At 41.8% G+C, this 26,748-nt stretch overlaps 1 protein-coding gene across 2 annotated transcripts; it reads right to left on the reverse strand.

Moving 5' to 3' along the window:
* Positions 1 to 1,137: 1,137 nt before the first annotated feature.
* On the reverse strand, positions 1,138 to 26,343 carry ANXA13 (annexin A13). 2 transcript variants are annotated; one of them, XM_030971896.1, is made up of 12 exons: positions 26,285 to 26,299; positions 24,536 to 24,610; positions 13,019 to 13,097; positions 10,644 to 10,738; positions 8,397 to 8,567; positions 7,364 to 7,397; positions 7,203 to 7,282; positions 5,964 to 6,032; positions 5,645 to 5,746; positions 3,629 to 3,704; positions 2,642 to 2,754; positions 1,138 to 1,458 (listed from the first exon to the last, which is right to left on the reverse strand). In XM_030971896.1, the coding sequence occupies exons 1-12, from the start codon at positions 26,297 to 26,299 to the stop codon at positions 1,339 to 1,341; spliced, it is 1,029 nt and encodes a 342-aa protein (XP_030827756.1). In that variant the 3' UTR covers positions 1,138 to 1,338. The 2 variants fall into 2 exon arrangements, with proteins under 2 accessions (XP_030827756.1, XP_030827757.1); XM_030971897.1 differs by lacking the exon at positions 24,536 to 24,610 and having other exon boundaries at positions 26,285 to 26,343.
* Between the last annotated feature and the right edge of the window lie 405 nt (positions 26,344 to 26,748).

Below are 26,748 nucleotides of genomic sequence, written 5' to 3' on the forward strand. Positions count from 1 at the left end.
TAGATCCTACGTTGCCCTGTTCTTGCTGGGTCTGAACATTAAAACGCCTGCTATAAAGGCACATTCAGGTATTCAGGATCTGCCCCTGATATTTTTAGGTAGCTAGAAATGTTCCCAAAGAAGGATCAGGCCTTTAAAATGCCACAACATCCTATTACACCTGTGTGAGACACCAATCATTGTTCTTAAAATCCGCACATCTTTCCCATCTCTCATTTATACTGCACCATCTTATAACTAGATGGCCAGGTGCTGCTGCTGTGACATTGATCCAAGAGGGGAGAAACAGGTCCAGTGCTTCAGAAATACTGTTTTCAATGGGAATAGGATGGCAGCAGTTATCACACCTCAGAGGGCCTGAAAGACCCTTCATCATGCAGAGTGGTGGTATGGAGGCAGGAGGGGCCAGACAAAGAGAAACACTCATGAACCCATCTCCTTGACCTAAATTTTTCACTCTCTTCTTCTTAGTCATCAGGTTCTGTTATATTTTTTTTCATGTACATCTTCTCTCATATGATTATAAGATCTTAGGGTAATTCAGGGAGGAGGGCAACTCCAGTGGTCTCTAATTCAAGCTCCTGCTCAAAGCAGGGTGAGCCATGAGATCAGACCAGGAAATATCCCAGGATGAAGACCATGCAGCTGTCCAGAGGCCCATGTCTTCCTCTTTGGGAACAGCATTTCCTGCCTGACATCTACCTCATGAAAGACCCTCCTCTTCCCCTGTGATGCTCCTGCACTTTATCCCAGGATGTGGTGCTGGTGGGGACTGCAAGTCTTTCTCCCCTTCATGGGATAATTTAGGAGGTGACTACTGAGAGGGCAACTCACAGATAGGGAAATCACTCTGGCCTTCCTGTTGTCAGCAGGACTTTAATCAGGGTCTGACTTAAATCATTAATTCACAGCCCTCAGGTTGTTTAAAGAGCTGTGATAATGAGCTGAGAAGAAATTACTATTCATTGTCTCTTGGCAGGACTGTAATGGCATGATGTGACATTCATTGAATTTAGGAAAGAGCAGGGATAATCTTCAGAATGAGAGAAAGACAGAAAATCTACCCAGAAGAAACAATGACAGAAGATTCCTTCACATATGCAAACATAAAGAGGTCAATTTATATCTAGTTTTTTCAACATGTCTTTATTGCTTAAGGGTATTTGGCAAGACAGCCATAACATAAACCTCACGTCCAACATTACTTGGCAAATTTCCCAGCTGGAAAGAAAATAAATTGGATTTTTTTCTTTGTGCTAATGCCACATTTTTGGATGGTTTTTTGGAAGCTAATCAAGAGATGGCTGCTCAGCATACCTCTTCATTCTTGATGGGCTTTTAGTGCAAAATTGCCAGCAGCAACTTTCTGAAGTCCCCAGAGGTGTCAGAGCGGACGGCTTCAGCTAACGGCTTCTCGTACATCAGCTGGAACTTCTCCTTTATTGCTGGCAGGTCGCTCTGAGGAGACACCAAGAGCCTCTTTAGAAGAGTGGTGAATGCTTTGAGTAACCTGCCCTGCCCCTGCCAGCACCCCTGGGGTCTGATTCAAGGCCCACCACACCGAGTGGGAGTAGGAGAGGAGAATGCAGGAGGTCTAAAACTCTTGGAGGACTTTGAGCTTAACATTTGAGTTCGAGGTAAACCCATGTCGGATGGTGGTGAGGGGATCCTAACTGTGAAGAGGGCCTGCATGGAAAGTTATGCCAAGGCTGGGAGAGTCTCTGCCCAGTGGCGCTGTGCCAGCACAGCCTTGGTTCTGGAGAAACTCACACAGGTCTCTGTGAACTCCTGAGGTCATCCCCTGGTGGCAAACAGGGAAAGAGGCATGTCCCAGGAGCATGGCTAAAAAAGAGTGTTGTTCCACCCAGAGAAGTAATTTTCTGGTTACTGGTAGAGGAGAAACAAACTCCTTATCTGGAGCTGTCCTGTAAAAAGGCACCTACAGCACAGGTCTGATCTTTATCATTGTGAGTTTTAAATGTTATAATGACTGGATTGTGTCTTAATAGAGACAATACCCTGGAGCCTAATTTTTCTCACTGTGGATCATTGAGAAATATGTTTTCCTCATGCCTGTGAAAGGCTCCTCCTCTGTGTTGATTGAAACAGCCCTGGGGTTACAACCTACACAGCTTACAAGGAATACTTAAAGATTGTGCTTAAATATCTCAAATGTCTTGTGAAGTTTTGTGCTTCTTAAAATGACAGTTGACTCCTTTGGCTTTTTATTTCTCTTCCCTACTCCCCATCTGTTTTTCCCAGCTGGAATCAGAGAAAATTGGCAACATATGTTTATAAGCAATTCTCAAATTGGAAACTGCTGCTTTATCATTAATTAGCTAGGAATTACTTCTTCATGTCCTACTGGGGCCAGACCTCCCCATGGGTTGGTTTTAACCAGGTACAGTTGACTCCACTTGAAATTGCCTACATGCTTCCTGGTTTAGTTCCTTTGAAAACAGAAATAGATGCAATATCAAAATTAGAGGTGCCTGGGTACAGAAGCAGAGTGTGACCACTGATGTCACTGGGCTGGAAAGGGTTTGCTGAGTACGTGATCTACCAGGACTCACTCCACACCCTCTACATTTGTATTCTCCCAGAGCTGATGTGAGGAGTTCCAGGACACAGGGTACCCTACCTCAGCCCTGGTCACAAGGACGCGAATCAAGGTCTCTTCATCAGTCCCAGCTCCTTTCATCGACTTGTGCAAAAGTGTGGCAAAGTAACCTGGGCAGTCTTTGGCACAGCTGACTAAAGAAAACAGTAAGAGGCCTCATTATACTTGTACATTTACAGTTTGTGATTCAGCTTCAAGCAGAATTAAATAAGTAAGAAAAGGAAACTAGTGTTTATGCTTAGACACATGAGCAGGCAGGGCTTTTATTCTGAGACTGATCCCCTATCGCTATGCAAGGAGAAATCTTGGAGTATGAATGGGGATGCCCATTTTTCCACAAGAGATTACCAGCACTGAGTGCTCAGCCATTCCACAGTGAAAATGATGTGAACGAGGATGAGCATTTGTCCCCATGGGGTTCCTCTTGCCCATCCATTCTTGGGGTAGCTGCTTGTTGTCTTGCACTAAATAGTTTATTTAGCCATTTACAGCTGCTCACTCTGCAGATCACGGGAGGAAGATCTGTGAGAGCCTAAATCCAGATGGGTAACAGCAATACCCATGAGACAGGGCACTGGTGAGACTCACTGGTAAACCAGTGAGACAGGTTTAAATACTGGTCAAAGCCAACCCTAGTACTAAATTGCTGTCTAGGACCCTGTACATTTTTGTGGTGGCTGGCTAGCACACTTCTCATGGTGCCCAAGCATCTGCTGGAAATTATCACCAGCCATAGTCCCAGGGGCATCTTGGAGGTGGCTACCTGTGTTGGAGAGCAAAAAATCCAGCTTTTCGTGTGGAAAGGAGCTGTGGGTGGTAAGTTTTAGTTTTAAAACCAAGGAGTCTTAATCACTACTGGAAACTGTCTCTTTTTTCCCTGGCAGAAATGTTAGCTCAGTTTAGGGGTCGCTCAATGGCTGTTACCAGGCTGTACACAGACCCCCAACAACCAATGTCAGGTGACAGCAAGAACTAGAAAAGAAAGGTCTTGAAACTATTGCTTTTTACTTAGAGTCAGATAAGCCTTCTCCAGATCTCCAGATGTTTCACTTTTAATGGATTCTTCTATGTCCTTCCCACACACCTATGAGAAGAAAAAGGAGCCATAAGACCTTCTGTCTCTACATGTCTTCCCACTGTCCAAACCAGCAAGAGATTCAGGGCCCAATGGCAAAAGGTCAATCCAGATCCTTTAGAGCCTTTCCAAAGGAGTAATTTGAAGACAAATGAAGTTCTCCTCTGCTATAAGTGCTCACAGATCCACTGTGACCCACAGGAGAAGGTCTGTGCAGCCAGGTAAGCACAGTGGTTAAGGGATGGATAATCTCCATCAGGCAGTCCCAGGTATCTGACAGCCTCTAGGACAAAGAAGCTGCAGCTGCTTCTTGAGTGACCCCTGGTCAGCAGAGACTGTTCGAGCTTTCTCTAGCCCCTCTATCAAAGGCTCTGGATGGCTCCCACATAAATAAGATAATTTTTGGAGCTTTACCAACTCTGTGAAGTTCTGTTACTTATTGTCTTTGGCTTCCCAGGCAAAGTTTACAAGCCGTGGTTGTCCCACAGTTTTTGTATTATTGTGTAGGGAATTGGAGAAGCAGACTGTCTCTTCAAAACAGAGTTTACCCTGACTTTTGTGAACTTCAGGAACCTCAAAGACTTTTACTTTGTTCTGCTTTGCGTATCAGGATGTCCCTGCACAATTCAAGACTCTGACTTTTAGGTCAGAACTGGGAGACTGTGTGTACAAAGCAGCAAGAGCACCATGTGAGGCTTTAGGGCTTAAGCTCTGCAAAGCACCAACCTGGTTTAGATCTTGCCCTATGTATCTCTCCAGCTGAAGAGAAGGGCATATTTGCAAGATTTGGGCTCTAATCTTGGCTGACTTTGAGTGCAGCCAGGCAGGATGTGGTGGGTTGGTTTGGGCAACCTGATCTGCTTGACTTTCAGGATCAAAAGCCAAGGTAGTTTGGCTATTGAGCATTTAACTGAACCCCCAGGGTTTGGGCCACTCCAAGGGAGAGAGTATCAGTTTGTGACTGGGTTTGTTCTCATGCCAGCAGCAGCCCAAAACTTGGATCAAGCTGCAAACCCTTTTGCAGCTATTGGCTCCTTATTATGTTGACATTGAAACGTGGTTTTGACTTGAGCTCTTTTCACCTTCAGTGCCTAAGGCTACAGTTTTCTCATGAACTCAGAGTCTTCCCAGGGAAGTTCAGGACTGTGAGCCAGAGGCTGGAGGGAGCCTCTTTCCTGAGATGTCACTGCTGAGCTTCCACCTTGCTGCTAGGAGAGGGACCTTGGATCTCCCATTGCTTTGACTTTCAGAGGTAATTTTCTAGCAAGATATCTCCATATCAGGTCAGGTTCAGGCCCAGGCATGAATAAAATGTCCCTGCTGGGTGACACAGAGGAAAGTATTCACAGCCAGGATCCTGCTGCCTCCTTTGCCTTATGCTTGGAGACAGTGGAAAGCACAGCAAAGCACCTGCACAGGCCATCTGCCTAGTGTGGGCAGAGAGGAAAAGGCTGGAGATAAACTTCTCCTCAGCCAATATGAGTGTGTGAAGTGGCAGGAACAGGAGGAGACACCTTGCCAGGCTCTGTTTAGGAGAAGAAAACTCCAGAAAAGCAAATCCTTCCTTCAGGGCAGGAGTTTGTGAACCTGTCCCTTTGCTGCAGGGGGTGGGGTACACTGTCCTGCAGCTGTGGGAAGGAGCAGACATTGTGACATTTATTTGGCTGAGTATTGTGTAGGTTGTGAAGGAGAACAGGATCTTCACTGGCAGAAGATACAGCTTCTCCTGTAAATCACCTGTTTCTCTATGCTCAGGACACAGTTGTATAAATATGTTTTTCAACATTCTTAAAGCATTCAAGAAGTTATAAAATGGCAGATAAAGTATTTTCCACTCTACATAGAATCATTTAGTTTGGAAAAGGCTCTTCAGATCATTACATGTCATTGTAGGGTCTGCACCTATATGTCAGGGCCTATGCACCCCACATTGCAGAAGGTAAACTCACCTTTTCATAGGCTTGAAAAGTAGCTCTCAGCTGGCTATAGCTTCTCTTTGCTAGGACCACATTGAAAGCCAGCTCCTCTGTTCCCCAGCGGCCTTCTCCTGCCTTCAAAAGCACATGTTAGTTTTTGGAAGCACTTGTTCATACACAGTAGAGACATGAGGTCATCCAGAGCCTTTGATCCATCCAGCTCCAGCCCATGCCCCCCTTGCTCCTCTCCTTGTGCTGCCATTGCCCCCGTGCTTGGTTTGTTTAGTCCCCCTGAGGTAGCCCTTGCTGCACAGCACGGGATAAAAAGGGATTTTTGCACAACAGCACTTACTTTATACAGATCTGAGGCATCTTGCTCAGCAAGCTCTGCATCGACCTGTTGGGTCTCATCTCGGGTTGCCTGCAGAAAAGGAGATAACCGTAAAAAAACACCCAACCAAGTGCTGGTTTCATTTCAGCTCACATATATTTGTGTATCTATGGCCCTGACAGATTTTTGGTTTGGGGTTTTGCTGCCATCTGCTGACACGAGCCCGGGGATAGGCATGGTGGCACTCCTTGGGTTCGCTGAACCAATCATGTGGGGTTTGTCCCCAGCTTTATGCACTGTGTGCTGGGGCCCTAACGAGATGGTAATGCTGCTGCCCCTGGAGCAGGAAGGTGCCCAGTACCTGCAGTGAAATGCTGATGGTTTTCACAGGGCTGGATATGCCCCGGTAACTGTGAAATGTTCTCCTGACTAACCTATGTACTGTGAGCATTCACCAACACTGCCATCCCTGGGAGAAATTATCAATGAAAAAAACAAAACAATAAATGTATTTGCCACTCCTGAAAGTATACAGGAGGTTGGAAAGAGCTGTACCAATGCTTCCCAGAATGAGAATCTAAACTGTGATGTATTTAGTGACTGTTATGTCATTAAACTTTTTATTTATTCAGTCTTCTCATTTCTCAGGGCTGTCAGATCAGACTGACCAACACATTGCACTTCTCAATGTGCTCCTATTTCTCTTAGTTATAATGTGTCCTTATGAAGGTGTTGAGTTTTTGCTTTATTTCATGAAAGGGGTTTAAAATAAAAAGTGTTCTAATGAAAAATAAGCTTTTTTTGATGAATGAAAAACTAACATAATAGCAATCTCTTTCTTAGTTGTTCTGTATCTGAATTCTAAAGTCCTTAGCTGAGATGCAAATAAAATTTAATGGTTCAGGGCAAAATTCAGAATAATGGGACCATGACCTCAAATGGGTAGTCTAGCTTTTACCATGGTATAAATAACAGTAAAACAATCCTGTTTTTTTTCAAAGTATCAATATTTATAAAACTATCTGTGGTTTCATAAACAAAAATGGTACATAAACAAAAATGGTACATATTAAAAAGCCATAGATTTGAAAGGCTCTTATACTGAAGAATGCTGTTTGTTTACTGTAATTACCTCATTATTATATTACATATAATAACTGCATTATTATAAATGCCAGACAATACTTATTATGGTTACTCAGAGAAAAAAGGAAATATCTCTGTCAGGCAGCTGCATAAGAGGAAAGTCCCCAGCCTTACCTCTAGCACCATGACTAATATCTTCCGTAGGGAGCCACTGGTGTCACTTTTAACATCAGACTCCAGATCCCTGTCAAACACTGGGAAGAAAGAAAATCTGTGAGAGTTCAACCAGTGAGAAAGGATTTAAATGAAGGTGTTTGAAAGATAAAACTACTTACAACGCTTGTAGGCCTCCTTTATGTTTACAATTTCCTAGGGAAACAAAAAAATAAATAAAGTAATAATCAAATTAATAAATAAATAAAATATGTGTTATTAATTAATAAGTAAATGAGCAAACAAAACACCAGCAAGTCAGCACCATGCCTGTAGTGTGTGATGTCACCGTCATATTTTCTGAAAAATCCCCTTACCCAGGATTCTTCTCCTGGGAAGTGGAGAAGCCTCACAGAAAAAGGAAAACAATATTATCTCTCTCTATTTGCTTCTCCTGTGTTTTGCTGCTTTGGAATGTAGTTGGAGATTGTTTATCCAGCATGTGAATTGTTTTAACTTAATGACCAATCACAGTCAAGCTGTGTCAGGACTCTGGAAGGAGTCATAAGTTTTTCATTATTATCTTTTAGCCTTCTGTCTGTATCCTTTCTCTATTCTCTAGTATAGTTTTAATATCGTATTCTTTGATATAATATAAAATTATAATATAATAAATTAGCCTTCTAAGAACATAGAGTCAGATTCATCATTTCCTTCCTGCCACAAGGGACCCAGAAAATACCACAGAGTGAAGCGCAGCAACCACGGGGGTGGGAGAAGTGTGAATTCCCAGTCCCCGTGAGGACAGCACTTCGAGGGGTGCCTGACTCCTGCAGGTGTCCCTCTGGTTTTCCCTGCATTTAGGCAAGAGCTGAATAATGTTTTTTTAACGAGGATCGTGTTCCTTTACCTCTGAACCATCAGAGCAGTGCCAAAGCTGCCCTTTAACATGTGTCTGGGGATTCTTCTCACCAGTGTTGCCTCTGTGCCATTCAAGGAAGGAAGGAGCAGGATAAAGGAAGGGATGTGAATTTTATTGGTCTTAACTCCTGTTAGAATTTCAGCTCTAGTATGGCAATCTTACTGCTGCAAACACTGGCAAGAGGCATTTCAGCCACAGGAGCTGGACTGATCCCTGTTCCTCCTCACAGGGATCCTGTTGGTGAGCTCTCTGCCCTGCTGCCCAAGGCAGGTCCCACAAGGCGGTGCCCCGACCTTGTTGCTCCGAGTGCAGAGGATCTCAATCAGCAGCGACTCGTCTGTCCCAGCTCCCTTCATCGCCCTCCGAAGCTCTCGGGCCTCGTACTCGCAGGGCAAGTCCAGCAAAGCCAGCACAGCCTTCTCAAAGTTCCCACTCAGGTCTCCCTTCAGGTCCTCTTCCATCTCCTGTGGGGACAGTCAGGAGGGTTAGTGCAAAAGCTGAGGTGAGATTAGAGGATTTCTTAATTTGTTTCAGGGAATCTAATTACCTAAAAGCTCCTTCTCTACCAAAAAGGGACAAAACAATTTTTAAAAAGTCTTAAAATACAGACTTTTTTTTTAATACAAAAAAGATCCCTAAAAATTTTGTCTTCAATCTGACTGAAATGATTGTCCCATCTTCAAATAACAGCCGATATCAGTCCAATTATGACTCTTACTTGTGTAAGCAAATGCAAAATAGTGTTTTGAAAAACTTAACAGGAGTTTATCTGAAATAAAATGCAGAAGCTTCCTCCTTCGAAAGAGCTGCTGCACAGGGGATCAAGCTGAAAACCTTCTTTGTCAGTTTTGGTTAAAACTGACTTCCGGGAAAAACCAGCAGATTTCTGCAAGGCATTTTTGTGCCAAGCAAACAGCATTTTTACACACACATACCCACATCAACCTTAAATCAAACTTCAGTAAGACCCTGGAGGAGAGCTGGTTAGTGCATGCTGGGGATGCCAGCTGAGGGTGCATTTGAACTCCTGTCTGCAGTTAACATTTCCTGCTCTTGACAAGGTCAGAACACTGAATGAGAAATCCAGCTCTATTATTCTCGAGTTCCTGTTGCAGACATCTCTTAGTGAAAAATCTTTCTTTAGGATTTTTCCTTCTGAGAAGCTGTGGCCTCAGAACCAGACATAAACAATAGGTTATCTGCTGCTGTGGAATGCAACAAGTCCGTCTGGATTGGGCCATCTTAGATGTTTGTAGCTGATGGCCAATCCAGGATGGAGCTCTCTCAGAGTCCGAGAGAACAGCTTTTGTTATCATTTCTTCACTTTTCCTATTCTTAGCTTAGCAGCTTCTAAAAATCTCTCCTTCTTTTTCTTTTTAGTATAGTTATAGTATGTGTATATATCTTAACATAATAAATCAAACCTTCTAATTATAGAGTCAGATCTACGTCTCTTTCCTCATCCTGAAAACCCTTGTGACCACCATCACAAGTTCCTGCTTGCACAACTGCATGTGAACACTCAACTACTCAAGTCAGAGGCTGCCATCTGTGCTGGAGCAGTTTCAACACACATCCCACAAATGCTGCAAGTTCCTGGAGCAGCAGGAGGGACATGGTACCACTTGTGCCTCCTTCCCAGGAGATTCAGGCTGCCCAGGAAAGCAGAAGGGTTGCTATGAGCTGATGTCACTGTGATGTTTCATGGCATTTGATCATTTCTAATGCCTATATGTATTAACTCTCACTATAGAGCAAAATCTATAGTATTTATAGTAACCAAAATCTGTATTATGCTTGCTGTAAATTTTACATATAGAAGGCTTTCATTCACCTTCAGTGCTGACTGTCTTATTTACACTGATTAATAAGCAAGCAGACACTAAGAAAATACCAATTTAATAATAAGGTTATTATTAATAATAAGGTTATTAATCCTGCAGCTGAATCTGCAGGATTCAGCTGTTTACTGAAACAATATTTTAGAAGCTTTATTTTTCTTACACACAAAATCATTAAGGCAGTTTATGCCTCCTGCAGAAAACAAATGCCCAATGAAACTTCTTAGTTTTGCAACATGTTCTACTTCATCACTGGAAGAAATCAATTAAACTTTTATTAAATTTTTCTATTAAACTCAATAAAAATAAAGTTGTGTGACATCAAATAGTTTGTCTGAATTTGCATCTGGTCTAAGTGGGACTCTGACTTATAATTTCCCTTTTAACTTCTTTTTCCGAATGTGCTGAAGATGAACACAAGCTGAAATATTTTCTATTTCAGTTATGAATTATTTTCTAGCTCTCCCAACTTTGATTAAAATGCTCTGATCTGGTTAAAGCTGACTTCAAGAAGATTCTGTGGCCTAAAATTAGAAAAATAATCAGTATTTTTGGAGATCAAATAAATTGCTGATTCAGAAAGTAACTGGTGTCCTCCTTAAATGCACTATGCCCTTGACATTTTCAAAAGCAGAAGCCTGTAGGATGTATTTTCAGAGGCAGTGGTTTCAAACAGAGAGGCCACTTATTTAAAAATACCTTGCTATACAATTCCTTGTACTTCTGTTTTATTTGTTGTCTCTGCTCCGATGTTCGACTTGATAAGACTTCAATAATTTTTTTTTCATTGGTTCCTGAAAAAGAAGTTGTGCATAGGGATTTTATAATCAGGAATCTAATGCAGAGGAAAGAAAATGTGACCTCTAAAGAGAAAAAAATTCCTGTACATATATCCCCAGTGGTTCCACCTTTAGGATTCACCATCTAAGATTATTTTGAGGATAATTTAAACTGTAGTCAGCTACAATGTTCAATAAAATAAAATTTCACCATCTCATGCTGTTAATATCAAAGAAATTGAGTCTTCTGTTTGAGAAGGGCAGACACTGCTCCTAATATCAGGGTTATGCCAGTGCCTACAGGCTGACATACACGTTTTTGGTGACAATGCTTGTTTGAGTAGTCCCAAGGGATCAGCCACCAGATCCAGTTTGTCATGGCATGAATGCTGTGCTGGCACAACAGAGTGAGGGCAGTGGGGCAAGAGGCCAGGCAGGCAAGGATGTGTTTGAATCAGCTCATTAACCTGAAGCCTGGATGTACAGCCTATAAAAAATTCGTTTTAATTTTGCTGAATGGAGTCAGGAAAAAGGATCTGGAACCAGTCTGAATGGTCTCAGTCTCTGCCAATGCTGTTTTGCTTGGCAGAAATCAGAGTGAAGTGTGAGTGTGGGATGCCCAAAGAGATGCAGCTGCTGTGCTGCCCATCCCAGAGGGGAGGTGAACACACAGTCCCCCTCCCAGGGAAAAGCCCTCAGTCAGCTTTGAGCTCTGACTTCTGCAATGGATTGTAAAAGCTTCCCAAAGGCAGTGACCTTGCTCTTGCACTTCTGCTGCCTTCTGCCATATAAACAGATGTTTGCACATAAACAGATGTTTGCACTAAACAGAGCTGCTGGAGGGCATTTGTTACAGCTAAAATGAGACAGGACCACAGTGATGTTACCTGGATATACAAAGGACACAACAGGGCAGCTGTGGCACTAGCACAGGGGTCCTGGTGTTAACCTGGATATACAAAGGACACAACAGGGCAGCTGTGGCACTAGCACAGGGGTTCTGGTGTTACCTGGATGTATGAAGGACACAGCAGGGCAGCTGTGGCACTAGCCCAGGGGTCCTGGTGCACTTCCATCTGAGGGCCAGCAGATGGACTCGGGCATTATTTCTTCATGACAAGAAATTGAGAATGTGAGCCAGGACAGACACATGGCCCAGCTTGTGATGGGCACTGCCCAAATGCCCACAGGATGGCAGACCAAAGGCATCAAGACATTTGCCAGGTCTGCTGATGCCCACACATCCTGCCAGTGGTCACTGCCCCACGCTCTCCTTGAGCTCTGCCATCTGATGCCTTTGTGTGGCCATCCCAACAAGGGTCTCTGACTAGCAACCAGCACAAAGGATAAAAATACAAATTATACTGGCATTCAGCAACAGCTGATATGTTTCCATCCCTCTATTAGCACCAGGTACATGGGGGACAACTTTAGGGTATCTTGCCCAGTTCTTCCTGCTTAGATCCAAGGCAGAAGACATGGTCCAATTTTAGAAGGAATTCTACTCCTGTTTGATAACATTGGGTTAAACTCTCAGTTAGGAGAGTCCTCTGGCAACTGTCATGAGAGGGCTCAGTTGGTAGGACAGGAACAGTTCCTAAAACTCAACACTTAACTAGCTGATTCTGAATGTCACTGCCATACCAGGAAGAAATGCTTAAATACATATTAACTGTGCAAATAATTGGAGTGAATTAATAACTTACTGATCATGTATGCTGCTTGGATGTTCTTCCTTTACTGAACATTGTCACCTCCATGGACCTGAGGATCCCATGAAATGCTATACATTCCTCACTCACATCAGTGCAGTCAGGCTTACTTCAAACTACCTCAGAAAATGGTGAGGGACAATTATTTTCAGTTAAAAATCACTGGTGATGGTTGAAATCACTGTAAATTCCTTTCAGCTGATGGAGCTGCAGTGGGCTCTGATGAAATATGGAGGTGATGTTGTTCTTTACTGGTCCCTGGAGGCCTGAGAAAGGATATCTAACCTGACTAGCTGGACCCTGTGACTGTCAAATTAGTCCTGGCAGCTTGATGTTCCTGCCACAGGGAACAAATATCATGTTTATCCTAATGCTCTGGAGACATGCAATTATCAAGCTAGATCTTACCAGTCTTTACATCTTCATGGGTGTGAATGTTCTTTAAGTCAGTATTTGACAGAAAGCATAAAGATTACCTAAAACTGGTTGGAACAGTTGGTTTGCCTAAGTTCACGTATATGCTTTTTATAATATTGAACTGCCCTTTGCACAAAGTCCTAACATCTACAAAAGTCTTTCTTACCTGCTCCTTTGCAGGCACTGTGAATTTTCTTGGCATCTCGCTCTGCATCAGAGCTGTGATGGTGGCGCTTGTGGGCTGACTGGGAAGAGAGAGAGACACAGCAGAAACATGGGAAACACATGGGAAACACATGGGAAACACATGGGAAAAACATGGGAAAAACATGGGAAACACATGGGAAAAACATGGGAAACAATTCTGCATTAGCATGACAGCAGCTTGGGCCAGGTCCTTGCTTGATCTTTGTTCACACCATCTAAACCTTGAAGTTCAGGCTGGGCTTTGCTGAAATACTCTTTCTATCCCTAGGGTTCCTGGAACTGATCCACAAGTTGCTGTCACCACATAAAAACCACAGTAGTCTATACAACTTTGTCACCATATATATATATATATACACACATACATGTATATATATACACACACATATATATATGTATATATTATGTATGTGTATATATATATGTGTGTGTGTGTGTGTATATATATATGTATGTGTATGTCACCCTACATAACATGTCACCATATGACATACATGGCCTATAGAACTTTGTTCTGCCAGTTCTGGCCTATTCAAAGAATTTAAGGATAATAACTTCATACTAGACATCTTTATGCCAGATCAAATATTATTGGTTTGTACCACTTTAACAAGAGGCCAATACAAACACCTTAGCAGAATCAGGACCTATCTCTGTAGTACATTTTTAAGTACTGTGAACACTCCCAGTCATCTGGATAAAAACTGCTCCTGAAAACCTTTCTTGTATTGATGCATTCATGCAAACAAGATAATTGAAGATACATAATGTGATAAAGCTGGGGTTTTTTGTTGTTGCTGAGGAAGTGATTTTTGTTTATTTTTTTTTTATTTTGGCAAAATAATACATGTGGGCACCTCAAGCTAAATTTACAGGGACAGATAATAACTCAAAGTCCATAGCCACTGCAGCAGTTTACAGCCTGACATATCAGTGTAAACAGGAAACCATGCCTGCTCCTTGTGTTCTGAGTTAGCTGTTAATCTCCCAAGCTCTGAGTCACAGGGGCTGCAGTGCTGGTACACCCTCCACTCTGCTGTTTCTCAGAAAAGAGTAGAATTATCTGAGACCACAATGACAGCAACAATTTCAGCTCCTCTAACATGATTACTCAAATATTTTAAATGCCCAAACTCTAAAGCAGTAGCAGAACAGAGGTTCTGGGCTCCTAAGTCAAGCAGCACAAGCCAGGATGCACACCACAGACTTAGGGTCTAAGTGGGCACTGGCAGTGCTTTGGCATTTCCATTTAAAGAGCAACACGTGGATCAGGCTGCTTGCTTTGCAGGGCTGCCAGGCACTGGCACACCACTGTTAATTAAGAGTTATGATACTGCAGAGCATGGCAGTCTGATTTTAAGCCCTTCTGAAAATGCCACCAGCCTGCTGAGGAGCAGAAGAGGTTAAATGGCTGATTAACCTCCTTGTCTCTGGGAGTAGCACAGGGCAGAGGCCATTCCTGAAAGACATTTGGCACAACATCCTTCTGCTTGTGGAATAAAGATAATTTAGGCACATGCCCATGCCCATCAGGCCAGAGAACAACATGTTTTATTTACAAGTACAGATACAGTCTGAAAGTCTGTTTGTTGGTATGCTTCAAAAGTTTCAGGCTGCCATCTAGTAGTTCTGGTGAAAGAGCTACAACTCTGGCTAAAGGGGTCCTCTGTCAAAAGGCAAAGGGTCAGCTCTCAAGCAGGAAAGCTCAAATCCAGTCCCTACACTGCTTTACCAATGTGCCTTTGTGATTGGCTGAAGCCATTTAGGTACCTGGCTTTTCCAATGCAGTTAGCAGCTAGGAGAGAACCTACTGCTAATGGTAGCTGAAAGACAAAGTTATTTTTACAACTATAACAATTAGTAAGGTACAATAACAATGTGATAATTTCACTCTACAGCACAAGGTAACACTTTGATTGCCCCATCATTATGACAAATGTGGCTTTTAAAGATGTATCCTACTGTATGCTCACACAAATTTTCCTAAACCTTTCAAACAAGATGGAAATAGCTTCATATACATAACTAATATTTTCTAGTGGAGATTTTATTTAACAGTCTTCAAATTTCCCAAGAGTTTGGGTCAAAATGGAAAGGGAAAAAACCACAAAATTAGAAAGCAGATGCACTGGTAACTATTCAAAATGAATTCCGTTCACAGTTTTCTATTATGGCAGAGTGTAGGTGCTTCTTCAATGGCATCACGTACAAAGGAAATGGACTGACAGGCTGAGAGGGCTGGGCTTGTTCAGCATGGAGAAGAGAAGGCTCCAGGGAAACACTCTTACTTTGGCTCTGTACTGTTAGTGTGCCTATGGTAGATTTTGCTTCTGTGTTAGGCAGCCAGTACTGAAGTTGTTCTAGAGTTGGTTGCAAAGCAAACCAAAAGGACCAAACAAGCCAGAAGAGAAAAAGGAAAATCCTGTAGCACAAAATACAGAGAAAAGTGCTAACATATAAAATGTAGATATTTTACTACTTTGTAGTTATCCATGTGCTATTCTAATTTATAGACTCTCAGATTCCCTGCAACAATAAGAGTTGAGAACTGTTGCTTCACATTCACTGCCTCCTGACCTGGGACAGAAGGTGCAGTGGTGAGAAGAAAAAGGCTTCATCTGGGATTGTCTCCCACTTTTCAGACATTGAGCCTGGACAGAAACACCTGCACAAACACACAAAGGCAGGAGCTGATTTGTCCTTTGCCTTGCCTTGCCCACCAGAAGTGCCGGGCTGTGGGAATTGCCCTTCTCATCCTGGCGCTGCCTCTGCAGCTCCCACTGCCCCAACCCACTGCAGGTGCACCTGGTCATGGTCAGCTCGTGGCAGGGCTTGGAGAGAGTGGTTTGGTCTCTCATGCCTTGATGGCTGGTCAGTTATCCTCAGGTTTAGTGAGCCCCTCACTCCTAGGTACAACTGGTACTGTAGGTGTTGTGTTTGTGTGTGGCACAGGTGCAGCAGGCAGGAAAATGGTACCACCAGAAACTGAAATAATATTGTAGGTTTATGATTATTCATAAAGACAGGTTTTTGATTATTCATAAAGATATAAACACAGAAACATTTATTTTCAAGGCAAAAATCATGCAGAAAGGAAGGCTTGTTTCAATGTTCAGGACATGTTTGTTTTAAAGCATCAGAAGAATTTATTCAGCTCTGCTAAAACCTCTGTCTTCAAAAAATTCACTGCAAAACATTAAATGATGCACCTGGGGGATATCATTCTGTTAGTACTGTGTGAAATAGCAGCATCATCTTTATAGAGGGAAATCTGACACTGTGATAAGTGACTGTCAAAGCCAGCTGAGAAGCACTGGCTAAAATTCACTTCTTACTGAGTCCCATCCTTGACCTTCCCACTGACACAGCTTCCTAATGCAGGAGAGGGAGAGCTGTGTCAGAGCTGTTTCAGAGACTCCTTACCCTGTGGATTCTGTCAGGTGGATTTTCCTGTAAGGGATACATGGCAAATTCAATTGATGTTTAATACCATTTGTAACCTGTAGTCATTTTTCTTCTAAAAATATGGGCAGAACCACTTCAATACAGTTATTTTTTAGAGTTAGAATTTAGATTAGATTAGATTAGATTAGATTAGATTAGATTAGTTACTGACTTAGAAGTATTCTAGCAAATACTGAAATATCAGGTGGACAGACTGCGAACAACTTTGAAGCTAGGGTGTAAGGGAACTTGCTTGCACAAATTGGTCCAGCTCCATCTACTCATTTATTTAATTTTCTTCTCATTCCTCTCCTATAGTTCTATATTAATTAATGCAACCACAGTTCTGATGGTAAAAAATATTCTTTTCACTTCCAGCATAGTTGTATTTATGGCCTGTGTCAACTTGTTTTCTCTCATTCTGAATAGTTTTTGTCTTATTCAAGCATGTTTTAGACAATGACCTGTTTCCCTTGCAGCTTTGGCTAAAATTGCCAGAGATTTATTTATATTAAACTGGACAGTTTATAAAAGATCTAAAACAAACTTGCTTTGTTCTAACTTGTTTTAAAGCACACCAAGTAGTTTTTGCTACTATAATTTACGTCTGACTTCAGGGAGCTGTAAGCTGAGTTTATAGTTGAAGATGATCTGTAATGCTTAGAGAAGCTTTGTAGATTTTTCTTTGATGTTTCAGCATGTGGAACCCTTATGGAGCACAAATAAACAGTTTAGCAAAGGCCAGCAAACCCAAAAGGATGTGGTGGGGGTGGGGGAACAAGAGCTCTGATGGATTCAAGGCATCAGGAGAGGCATTGGTAGGTTGCCGCAATACATTGCAGACACTCCTAAAATCTAGAGCTTTCCTCAGGACAAAGACAATTAAGCTTGCAGGAGATACAAAGTGCTCATCTGTCAGTAGGCAGGAACAGAAGTGCTGCCATGAACATGTCAGGTAGTTTCCTGTATTGCAAAAGAGAGCAAAAACAGCTCTCTGAAAACAGCTGATAATACAGCTTGAGCAATCACAGCTATTTTTCCATTTCCATGATCTCATGCAGATGCCACAAGGCTGCTCAGGAACAGGTTTGGGGAGGAGTTCTGTCAGAACAATGAAAGGAGCAGCTGCTCAGGGTGCTGGTCACCTGCTGCAGCTCTAACAGTGGTTGATGCTGATGATGTACATGGATAAATGCAGGCACAGACCCTTAAAGAAGATCACTGGGAAGAGCCAGGAGGAGCATGGCTGCTGACCAGAGCAGATGAGATCAGCTCCAGTAGCTGTAGAAAAAGCTCTAAAAAGAGCTGGATTGATGCAGGTATGCTGAGTGCCTGCCCCAGTCTTCATTTTTGCCAGGTACAATTTATGTGCTTTATTTAGTGGCTGTCTAACTTCAAGCTTGTCTTTGGCTGCTGTTTAACAGAAATAAAAATTAAATCTAAAAGTGGCAGCAGACAGGGCAGACTGACCCAGCCATGCTCTTTACAGCATTAACTCATACACTTGGGTGAGATCAGGAACAAAATTTAGGGCAGTATTTAGTTGTCTAAACATAGGTCTGTGGTGCTGTTAGAGATGTCCCAGGGTAAGGTGCCTGCTGCCTGTCAGACATCAGTGGTCTCCTGTGGGCCTGCACCCATCAACCTGGTGGGAATTTCTCACATACCTGAGAGCATCACCAGTGGGCACTGGGGGTGGGCGACACAAACATGCCAGGGTTTTCCCACCCATTTTCTTCTTCTGCACATATATTTAATCATGTTCAAAAAAATGCATTGGAGAAAAATGAGGTTTTAAAAAGAATGGCATAAACTAGTTCCATGTGCATCAACCTGAGCTTTCCTTTCTATCAAGCAGGTGAGCACCAGCAACCTCTCTGCCTGATTTCCCAGAGATTGAGAGCTCCTGTCTGCCTGATTTTGGTTCAGCTGTTCACTGCAGCTGAAACAATTCCTGTGATGGGCACAAGCACAATGGCCCAGCACTGTGTGGATTCTCTGGTGTCTTAGAAGGGTTGAGTTCATGCCTCAATCTTTTGTTCAAGGGATTTCTAATACAGTTGCTCTGTTCTTAAGATTTACAAGACACATAACAGGCACTACTAATTTTGAGATTAGCACGTTGCTAGTGAATTAATCTAAGGTTGTCTGGTGGGTTCCAACGTTTTTAGCTAGGATAACAGATATATTCATATTGCAGAATCTTGGATCATCTTCCATCCTGTTTCTTTGGGAAGCCAAGTCTCAAAGAATCCATAATATCCTAAAGGTGAGAACAGGAATACCAGAAAAACAAACAAACAAATAAAACAATTGAAAACCCATCCTAGATTGGAAGCTATAGAGACTGTTGAGGTTTCTGAGTTCTCACCATGCACAGACACTGAGCCACCAGCTCAAAGAGCTTTGGGGAGTCTCCAGCTAATGAACCATCTCTCCAGCCCAGCACTGTGAGAGCTGCCAGGACTGGTCTGGGCAGAGCTTCTTATTCTTCACAGATATTTAATTATTGCTCTAGGCAATGGTGAAGTGAGTTGACATCTCAAGGTGCCTTCCAGTTCTGTGATTCCTGCCTTTATCTTTTGTGTGGAGAAGGAAATTTATTTTCTCCATGTACCAGGAAATATTCCAAACCATGTAGTCACCCTGTTAGTGTAACAAACAGCAGGACCGGGGTGTGCATCTCATTGGTTAAACTGTATCTAATACACTTGGGTCACAGAAGACAGCTTTTGGCAAATCAGCACCTACATGATTAATTTTTTATAAACACACATATAACCAAGATTAATTATTTATCTTGGCAGAAGTCTTTAATGAGCTATAATGCAACTGGAATCCAGGGTTAACTAGATTAACAGTAATGACTAGGGGAAAAAGAAAAGGACATGTGTTCCTAGATCTTGTGGTTAAAACCTTCTAGTGTGCATCACATGCTGTCAGGATAACAACCTGTTATCAGAAGAAACTCCGAACTCCCACCCAAAGGAGTCTTTAAGACAACCCAAACCTCATCACTCATCTCAAGCATTTCCATCCTTGGAGAATAATAAAGCACAAGAGCAAACATAGGAGTAGGCTGCTGCATTTTGATCCTGATCTACTTCCAAAGACAGACTGAAAACCTGATGCTACATTTGTACTACATCCATAATCTGATTTACTAAAACAAACATTCCCAGTCACAAAAGGTTGACCTGCTGAGAAAGCTCAAGACCACCAATCAGAAAGGACAAAAAAGCAGATAAAGCCCATTTCACTGCAGTGTGTGAGTACTCCCATGAGAAAAACTTCCAAATATTACAGCTCTTTAATATAATAGCTAAGCAAAAGAAACAAAGAGCAATTACTGGTAGGCAAGGTCAGGTCTCATCCAACTGGGAAAGGCCACTCAGGGCGAGGATATCTCATCATTAGCAGATGATGTGTTCACTATCTCCTATCATCCTTCCACCAAAGTAAGGGATTCTTCTGCAAGCTTTTCTTCAGTAAAGTTCAAGTTCTGGGGCTAAATCATTCAGGGAGAAATTTCTCTGAAATGTAAAGGCTTTTACACACAGGTCAGAGTAGATGGGCACTAACATCTAAAAGCAAACAGCTATGGTGTGTTGGCAGCAGGGCTGTATCAGCAAGCACTGGGTTTTGTGCTGTGGTAATAAAAAGGTGGGGTTGACAAACACATTTTTAATAAATGAATTGGCAAAGTTCAACCTTAAGAAGTGTCCTTTTGTCTGCAAGGTTCCTTCTTCACCTGTTTTGTAAAATGTACCTCTCATTTTTGTTTGTTTGAGCATTTTTCTCTGTCAACCACAATATGCAGCTGAAAAATTGCCAACTGCCTCCTTGCCTGCTCAGAGAATGGTATCAGTGTCTCCAAACGCCATCTGCCATCTGCCAGCCAGGCTGTCATTCTCCCAAATCCTTGTGGCTGTTCTGTGTCTAACAGCTGCATGACAGCCACACACGCTGTCAGCTTGCTTGTTCCTGATGGTTTGGTGCTATCAGGATCAAAACAATTTCTATATGAATTCTATACTGAGTAATACAAATCTGTAAGTTTTATGGATTAGTCAACAACCTTTGCAATGACTCTGTTACTCTTTCCAAACTGAGAGGTGCAAACCTTATTTTCTACATCTGGGACTAAACCTGCAGTGACAACAAGATCCTAATAGAATCAGTCACAGTTACTTTTTCCTATTACAAACAAGTGGCAATGGTGATGATAATTGCTCTAACAGTTATTCAAACTGCAAAATTAAAACCCTTTTTCTCCTACAAAGTCCCTCCTGTTTCTAGTAGCTGTTAATATATCATCTATGATTGGTTTTTTATCCAATTTATTCATGCTCATCACCATGACAGAGAAACCCACAATTATGAGAAATATGTAAGTTTGGGGTGGTTTTCTCATGGCTGAATTTGGTATTGTCCAGTTTTAATATTTTCAAAACTTTTTGTGGCTGATGGAACACGTTAACTTTTAAAATCTGTTAGCTACCAGGGCAGCATGCAGTGGGAATGCTGAAGCTGCAAAACTGCAGCTTTTATTTTTAGAGGGCTCAATCCAGATGCTTAAATAGAGACACCTCTGAGATGTGTGAGAGCACCCAGCACCTGCATGGGGCTGGCAGAGGGGACGTGGGTCTGACAAGGACCTGACTCACCTGGTGGGGCTGCTGAAGCCAAGGCAGGAAAGGATGCAGGAAATCTTCAAAGACACCGTGCCTGTGGTTAGACATGAGTCATGCCTCACATCACTTCCCTTGATTACTTATCTAGCAAATGGAAGCCATACAAAATGCAAACAAATGGCTTCATTCACCACAGATAAATCAAGTTTTTCAAGTTGGCAATAATTCTTTGTTATGATGGGGGCAGACTCCTTTTATTTTACTGACCATACCTGGTTGGAAGACAATTGGATAACAACATAATTTGCCTTTTTTCAGCTGAGATAAGAGATCTTTAACTCAAATGTTCTTATGTCTTATTAAAAATTTGACACCTCAGTAAGACTTATGATGAGCTAACCTTGATGGAACTGAAGTACATTCTTGTGTATGCCAGCATGAAAGCTAACGTGACTTAAGAACATCTACACAGGGCTGAAATCCATGGGCACAATCCTTGAGAACATCATGCTCACCCTTCAATGTATTTTAAAGCTCAGTTATTTAAAGGGACAAGAACTGGAAGGATGTTGCACTCCAGCAGGGAAGCCCTAAGATGACATGCTTCACCCCCTGGTCCCTTCATTGCTTCTAAAATACAACTCTGCAAGACACTCTATCTAAACACCATCTGTACATTCACAGACACACAGAAATGCTGTTCCTGTACAGACATGCACGTTTAGTGTCCAGCAAACCAACTGTGCCTACAGAACTTGGAGGTTTGTGTGTCTAACACCTTTCTACCTCACAGGAAGGAGGTGAAGGAAGTTTCAAAATACTCCCAGATCAGCTGAGTCACCTAAAACAGCAGTTCATATACCACAATCAATGGGCTGTCCATTGCTTTAGCCACTACTCATAGTTAACAATAAAGGCAGAGTCATTTTCTGGATAGCAACTGTTGAAAATTTTATATTATTTGAAAGTAGCAAAGTTCTTGCTTGACACAAGTAGTTAGAGTTGTGGGGCTACAAATTGAACTTTATCTGAACCATATGGCTATGTTGTGTAAGTCAAAGATGGATTACAGAGAAATCCAGAGCTAATAATCTCATAATTAAGAACAGTAAAGATAGATTGTAGTGAAATGTGAACAACCAGAACATTAGTAATAGTTAGAATAGAAAAAGTTAGCAGCTTTTAAAAATTAGTGGCTAGAGTGGACAGCCCATTGATTGTGGTAATGAACTGCAACAACCATATTCCAATGTGCGATACAGAACTGACCAAAACCCCCACCAAAAGCACCTCAGGGCATGTGAAGATGACCACATAGCAACCACCTGGTAACAAAACAGTGACCAGTATAGAGGGAGAAGAATCCTAATATTACCATTGGTCTGGAGTGTTGCATGAGGAATGGGGAGTTTAGATTGTGAGGGTTTACTTGCCAAGGGGTTTCTTTGTTCAGGGTCCCTCTTTTGAGGCACCTGAGCTTGAGCTACCACATATCATAACTGATTTGTGTCAATACCCCACCTAATGGAGATGAGAGTCTAGTAAAAAAAGCTTCTTTAATAGTAACAACAGAACTTGGTAGAGTATATAAAAACTAGAGAGTTAAAATTAAACTCTAAAACTCTAAACTCTAAAATTAGAGTCCAGATAATTTGGATTTTTTAAAGTTTTTGTAAAACATAACTGCTTGACCTATTTACATCATGTAAAACATAAATGTAGCAACTCTGATATTTCAAATGGGTTCTATTTTTTTTTTTTTTTTTGCCACAAATGCATTGCAACTTTTTCATGGGTAGCCACTTGTTAACACCTACTGCAGCAGCACTCACAGGACAGTCTCAGATGTAAAAGGAACAGCAAATATCCTGGATAATAAGAGACCATGGGAATGAAAAGAATCTGCCACAGATCTTCCCCAGTGGGGGGTAGCTAAACAAGAAGTTATTTCTGTCTTCTGCTGACTGTGGGCTTATGGCCAGGGGCTGAACAAGAATCGCCTGTCCCTGAGCACTGCTCTGCCAGGGGAAGCAACAAAGAGCAATTGTGGAGCTTTGTGATGAGATAATTAAATTATGCTGTGGTAATACTTCTACTAGGGAAACATTTCTACAAGGGCAGTAATGTTTATAGGCAACAGAGAAGTCCTTGTGAGTTTTGTGAGCTTATGTCCCAGAGGGCTCCTTGGGCAGATATGTTCTCCAGGTAATACTTACTTTTTGACCTTCAAGTTGTCAAACCATGTGGCCCACAACAACCTGCCATCCCCTTATACTACAGAGTCATCCCTGGAAGAAGGTTTAGTCTGCTTTGCAATGACAAGATGAAAGTCAAGGGTGTTGCAGAGAATCTCAACAAATTTGAATTAAAACCAAAGAGCTCACCCCACCCCAAGGTTAATTAAACTCACAAACACCATGGAATCATGCATCAGCAGTCTTCATGGATTTTTGAGAGACAGAAGATTTTTAAAAATTTACACAATTTCACGTAAGTAAAAATCAATCAAACTTCTCAAATCATAGAATGAAAACCATTGTTGTTATTCCCAAATTGTCCCCAAAGCATCTTCCTTATAGCAGAGCAGCTATTGAGATTTCCAGGTGGATTGACTCTATTTGTGTTAATATTAAGGACATCAGATCCACAGATAAGCTTGATACAAGACTGCAAACACAGAAAATAATTAAGAGACTTTAAATTGCCAAGGATGTGCAGCCAAAAACATTGCTTGATAGGAGGGAAAAAGTTCTGGACCGAGTTCAGAGAGTAAAAAGCAGATGAAAATATGCAGATTTGGAGTTGTAATGTTGCATCAGGTGCAGCTCTTAATTGGGAGCTCAGCTTCTTAGAGAAAGGTACACTTTAGGGTTAGTTGGAAAAATTTTCTGAAAGCATTTTTTCCAGTAACATTTGATATTTTTGTTCAAAGTAACATGTTCAGGAAGATATGAATTTTGATGAAAGCTCCATTTTAAAATGAGACATTCTGACAGAGCTGAAAAGTTCAGTTTTAACATCCACATAATGGAAGCTTTTCACTGAAGAACGGTTAGCTTTCAATGAGAACTCCATTTAAAAATGATAGTTAAAAAATATTTTAAAACCTAAACTCATTTAACCAAATAAAATACCTCATTTGACACAGATGATTCATTTTATATTTCTCCCAGCAGAAGCTATTAAATAAAAATTTAACTTCTGAAATTTCAAAGCGGATAAAATTCTGTTGTTGTATTATTCAACAGAATGAAACAAGCCATTTTTACCCAGCTTTCTACCACAAAAGAGAAGCTGCCTCTGTGCATTGCAGAGCCTCCCAAAGCCACCATAAACCACAGCAACAGGCGCTGCAGCAGCACAGTGCCCCTTCCATCCTCCACAAAAGAAGCTCTTACTGGCTCATCTGCTGACAAACTGGCAGCCCCTACGGCTGGCTTCCGTATATCCTCTGCGAGTTTGTAAGTCTGGCTCTGGAGGTTTCGAAAACACAATGCATGAGACACTCATGAGCCTGTGGTTACAAAACATGACATTAGGAGAAACAGCAAACTGCAGCTGGAAAGCTCTGGCAAGAACTTCTATTTTATTTTCTGCTCTTCCAGAAGCAGTTCTCTGACACTGATGCAGCCATTTCTCCCAGATTACCTGTAACTTTCTAGGAACAACAGAGAGATGCAATTCACAGATGAGTCTGGACTGAATGACAGGATTCTCTTCCAGCATGGGATCACTCCTGCTCCCACTGTAGCCTGCAGCACAACTGTGGTGTACTGCACCCAAATCCAAACCACCTAATCCAGCATGGAGCTCACACACCTGCTACAGCTGCCCGAGCTGCAGTGCTGTGATCACTCCTGCCACAGATGCACCCCTCTGGACAGTTCAAATGTGAATGGAGTATGTTTGCCCTGCACTGCATTCCATGTGTTGTGCACTGAAAGGCTCTCCAGGACCCTCAGGAGATGCCTGCCCTATGAAATGTGTGTGTGTCCTGTGCAGCAGGAGCCTCCTTGGCTGTGTCTCCTGGGCACAGGTGGAACTGCTGGACACAGGCAGTGTTGCTGATCTGCTCACTCCAATCCCCTTAGCAAACAGCCAGTCTGCAAAAAGATGGTGTGGATATGGGACCAATATCCCATTCACAGGGAGAAAAAAAGCTCCTTGGATTTGTAGCTGGAGCTTTATGCAGATGGGGTGTATGCATGGTATGAGGTGTCTTGCTCACTCTGCCAAAGAAAATATCCTGGGGAGCTGATCCAAAGCATCAGAACCTTGGCATGTCTCCAGGCCTTGCTGAATTTGGATTTAAGAAATAGTTACATGATAATATAAACCTTACAGAAACTCACTTTAGCCTGTATCAGCAGGCAGGCTGTCTTCTATTGATACACACTGCAAAACTGCACGGATTCTGCATTCAAGGAGAAAATGCATTGCTGAATAAATATTGCTTTTATCCACTAGTTTCAAAATTGGAGGTAAGACCCCCATCTTCCTCAGCAGAAGCTACTTAACTTGCGGAGGAATTACTCAGAGCTGTCACACAAAAGTTTTTGACAATCAGGTCATTTTGATGTTAAATGTCTTCATGCAGACAAATGTTACCAAAAATTGTCTCAGTCAAACATCATAGAGTACTTTGATGCAGTATATCCCCACACCTGGATTTTAATTGGGACCTTCTGTAAATACTACACTTTGAGATTACTCCTGTCCCGATTGTTCTGTGAGAAACACCCAAATTTTGAAAGTATTGGCCTTTGAGACAGGAAGTTTTTCATATTTCTTTAGGAAATTATTTTAGTGTTCAGAATATTCCAACACAAATTTTCTAAACTAACCAAAATTAGTTTTTCCAGGGCATCCTGTACATAATTTCTTTTTCTCAAAATGAAAGTGCTGCCCTGTTTAAGACACAAGGAGTTTTAAAGCACTCAGGACTTGTGTGTTGCAGTAATAATTTCATTATTCATGTACTGTAATGAAGCAATGTAACCAGCTGCATATAAGTTTCCCCCACAAAGTAGATTTTGAGTTTAAATCTTCACTTGCAGCTGTATTAATGCCACATAAAGTGAAAATTGACAAAAATAAAACCAGGAAATCATTGCATTCTTGACAATCCAAATCAAGTGACTACTTACATGTGAACTGCCCATTTTTGCTTAGCCTGAATGTGGAAGGTGCAACTCCTCTGCTCTTCAATAAAACAAGCGTGCAGTTGGAAAAGATAAATACTACCTAAACCTGGGTTAATCAATAACTTCAAACATTATTTGAATTCTAGTCATTGCAAGGTGGGGTGTATTCACCATTGCATGGTGGATTTATTATCCCTACTATCTAATATCACATCCTGTTGTGTCATGGAGCTGACTGCTTTCTCCAAGGAAAATCAGGATTTCACAATGTAAGCCTCAATATTATACATACTGATTTATCTAATTGTTATTACAATGATTTAAAGCATAAAAAACATTGAAGCACCCAACACAAAGTTTCCAAACAGAAAGATGCCTCCTTTGAAGGGTTTATATCAAATCTTACAGAATTTAATGGCATTTAATATGCCACTGAGGACCCTCAGCTCCTACAAAATATTTTGAAC

The sequence above is a fragment of the Camarhynchus parvulus genome, chromosome 2 (assembly GCF_901933205.1).
Source record: "Camarhynchus parvulus chromosome 2, STF_HiC, whole genome shotgun sequence".
Lineage (NCBI taxonomy): Eukaryota > Metazoa > Chordata > Aves > Passeriformes > Thraupidae > Camarhynchus > Camarhynchus parvulus.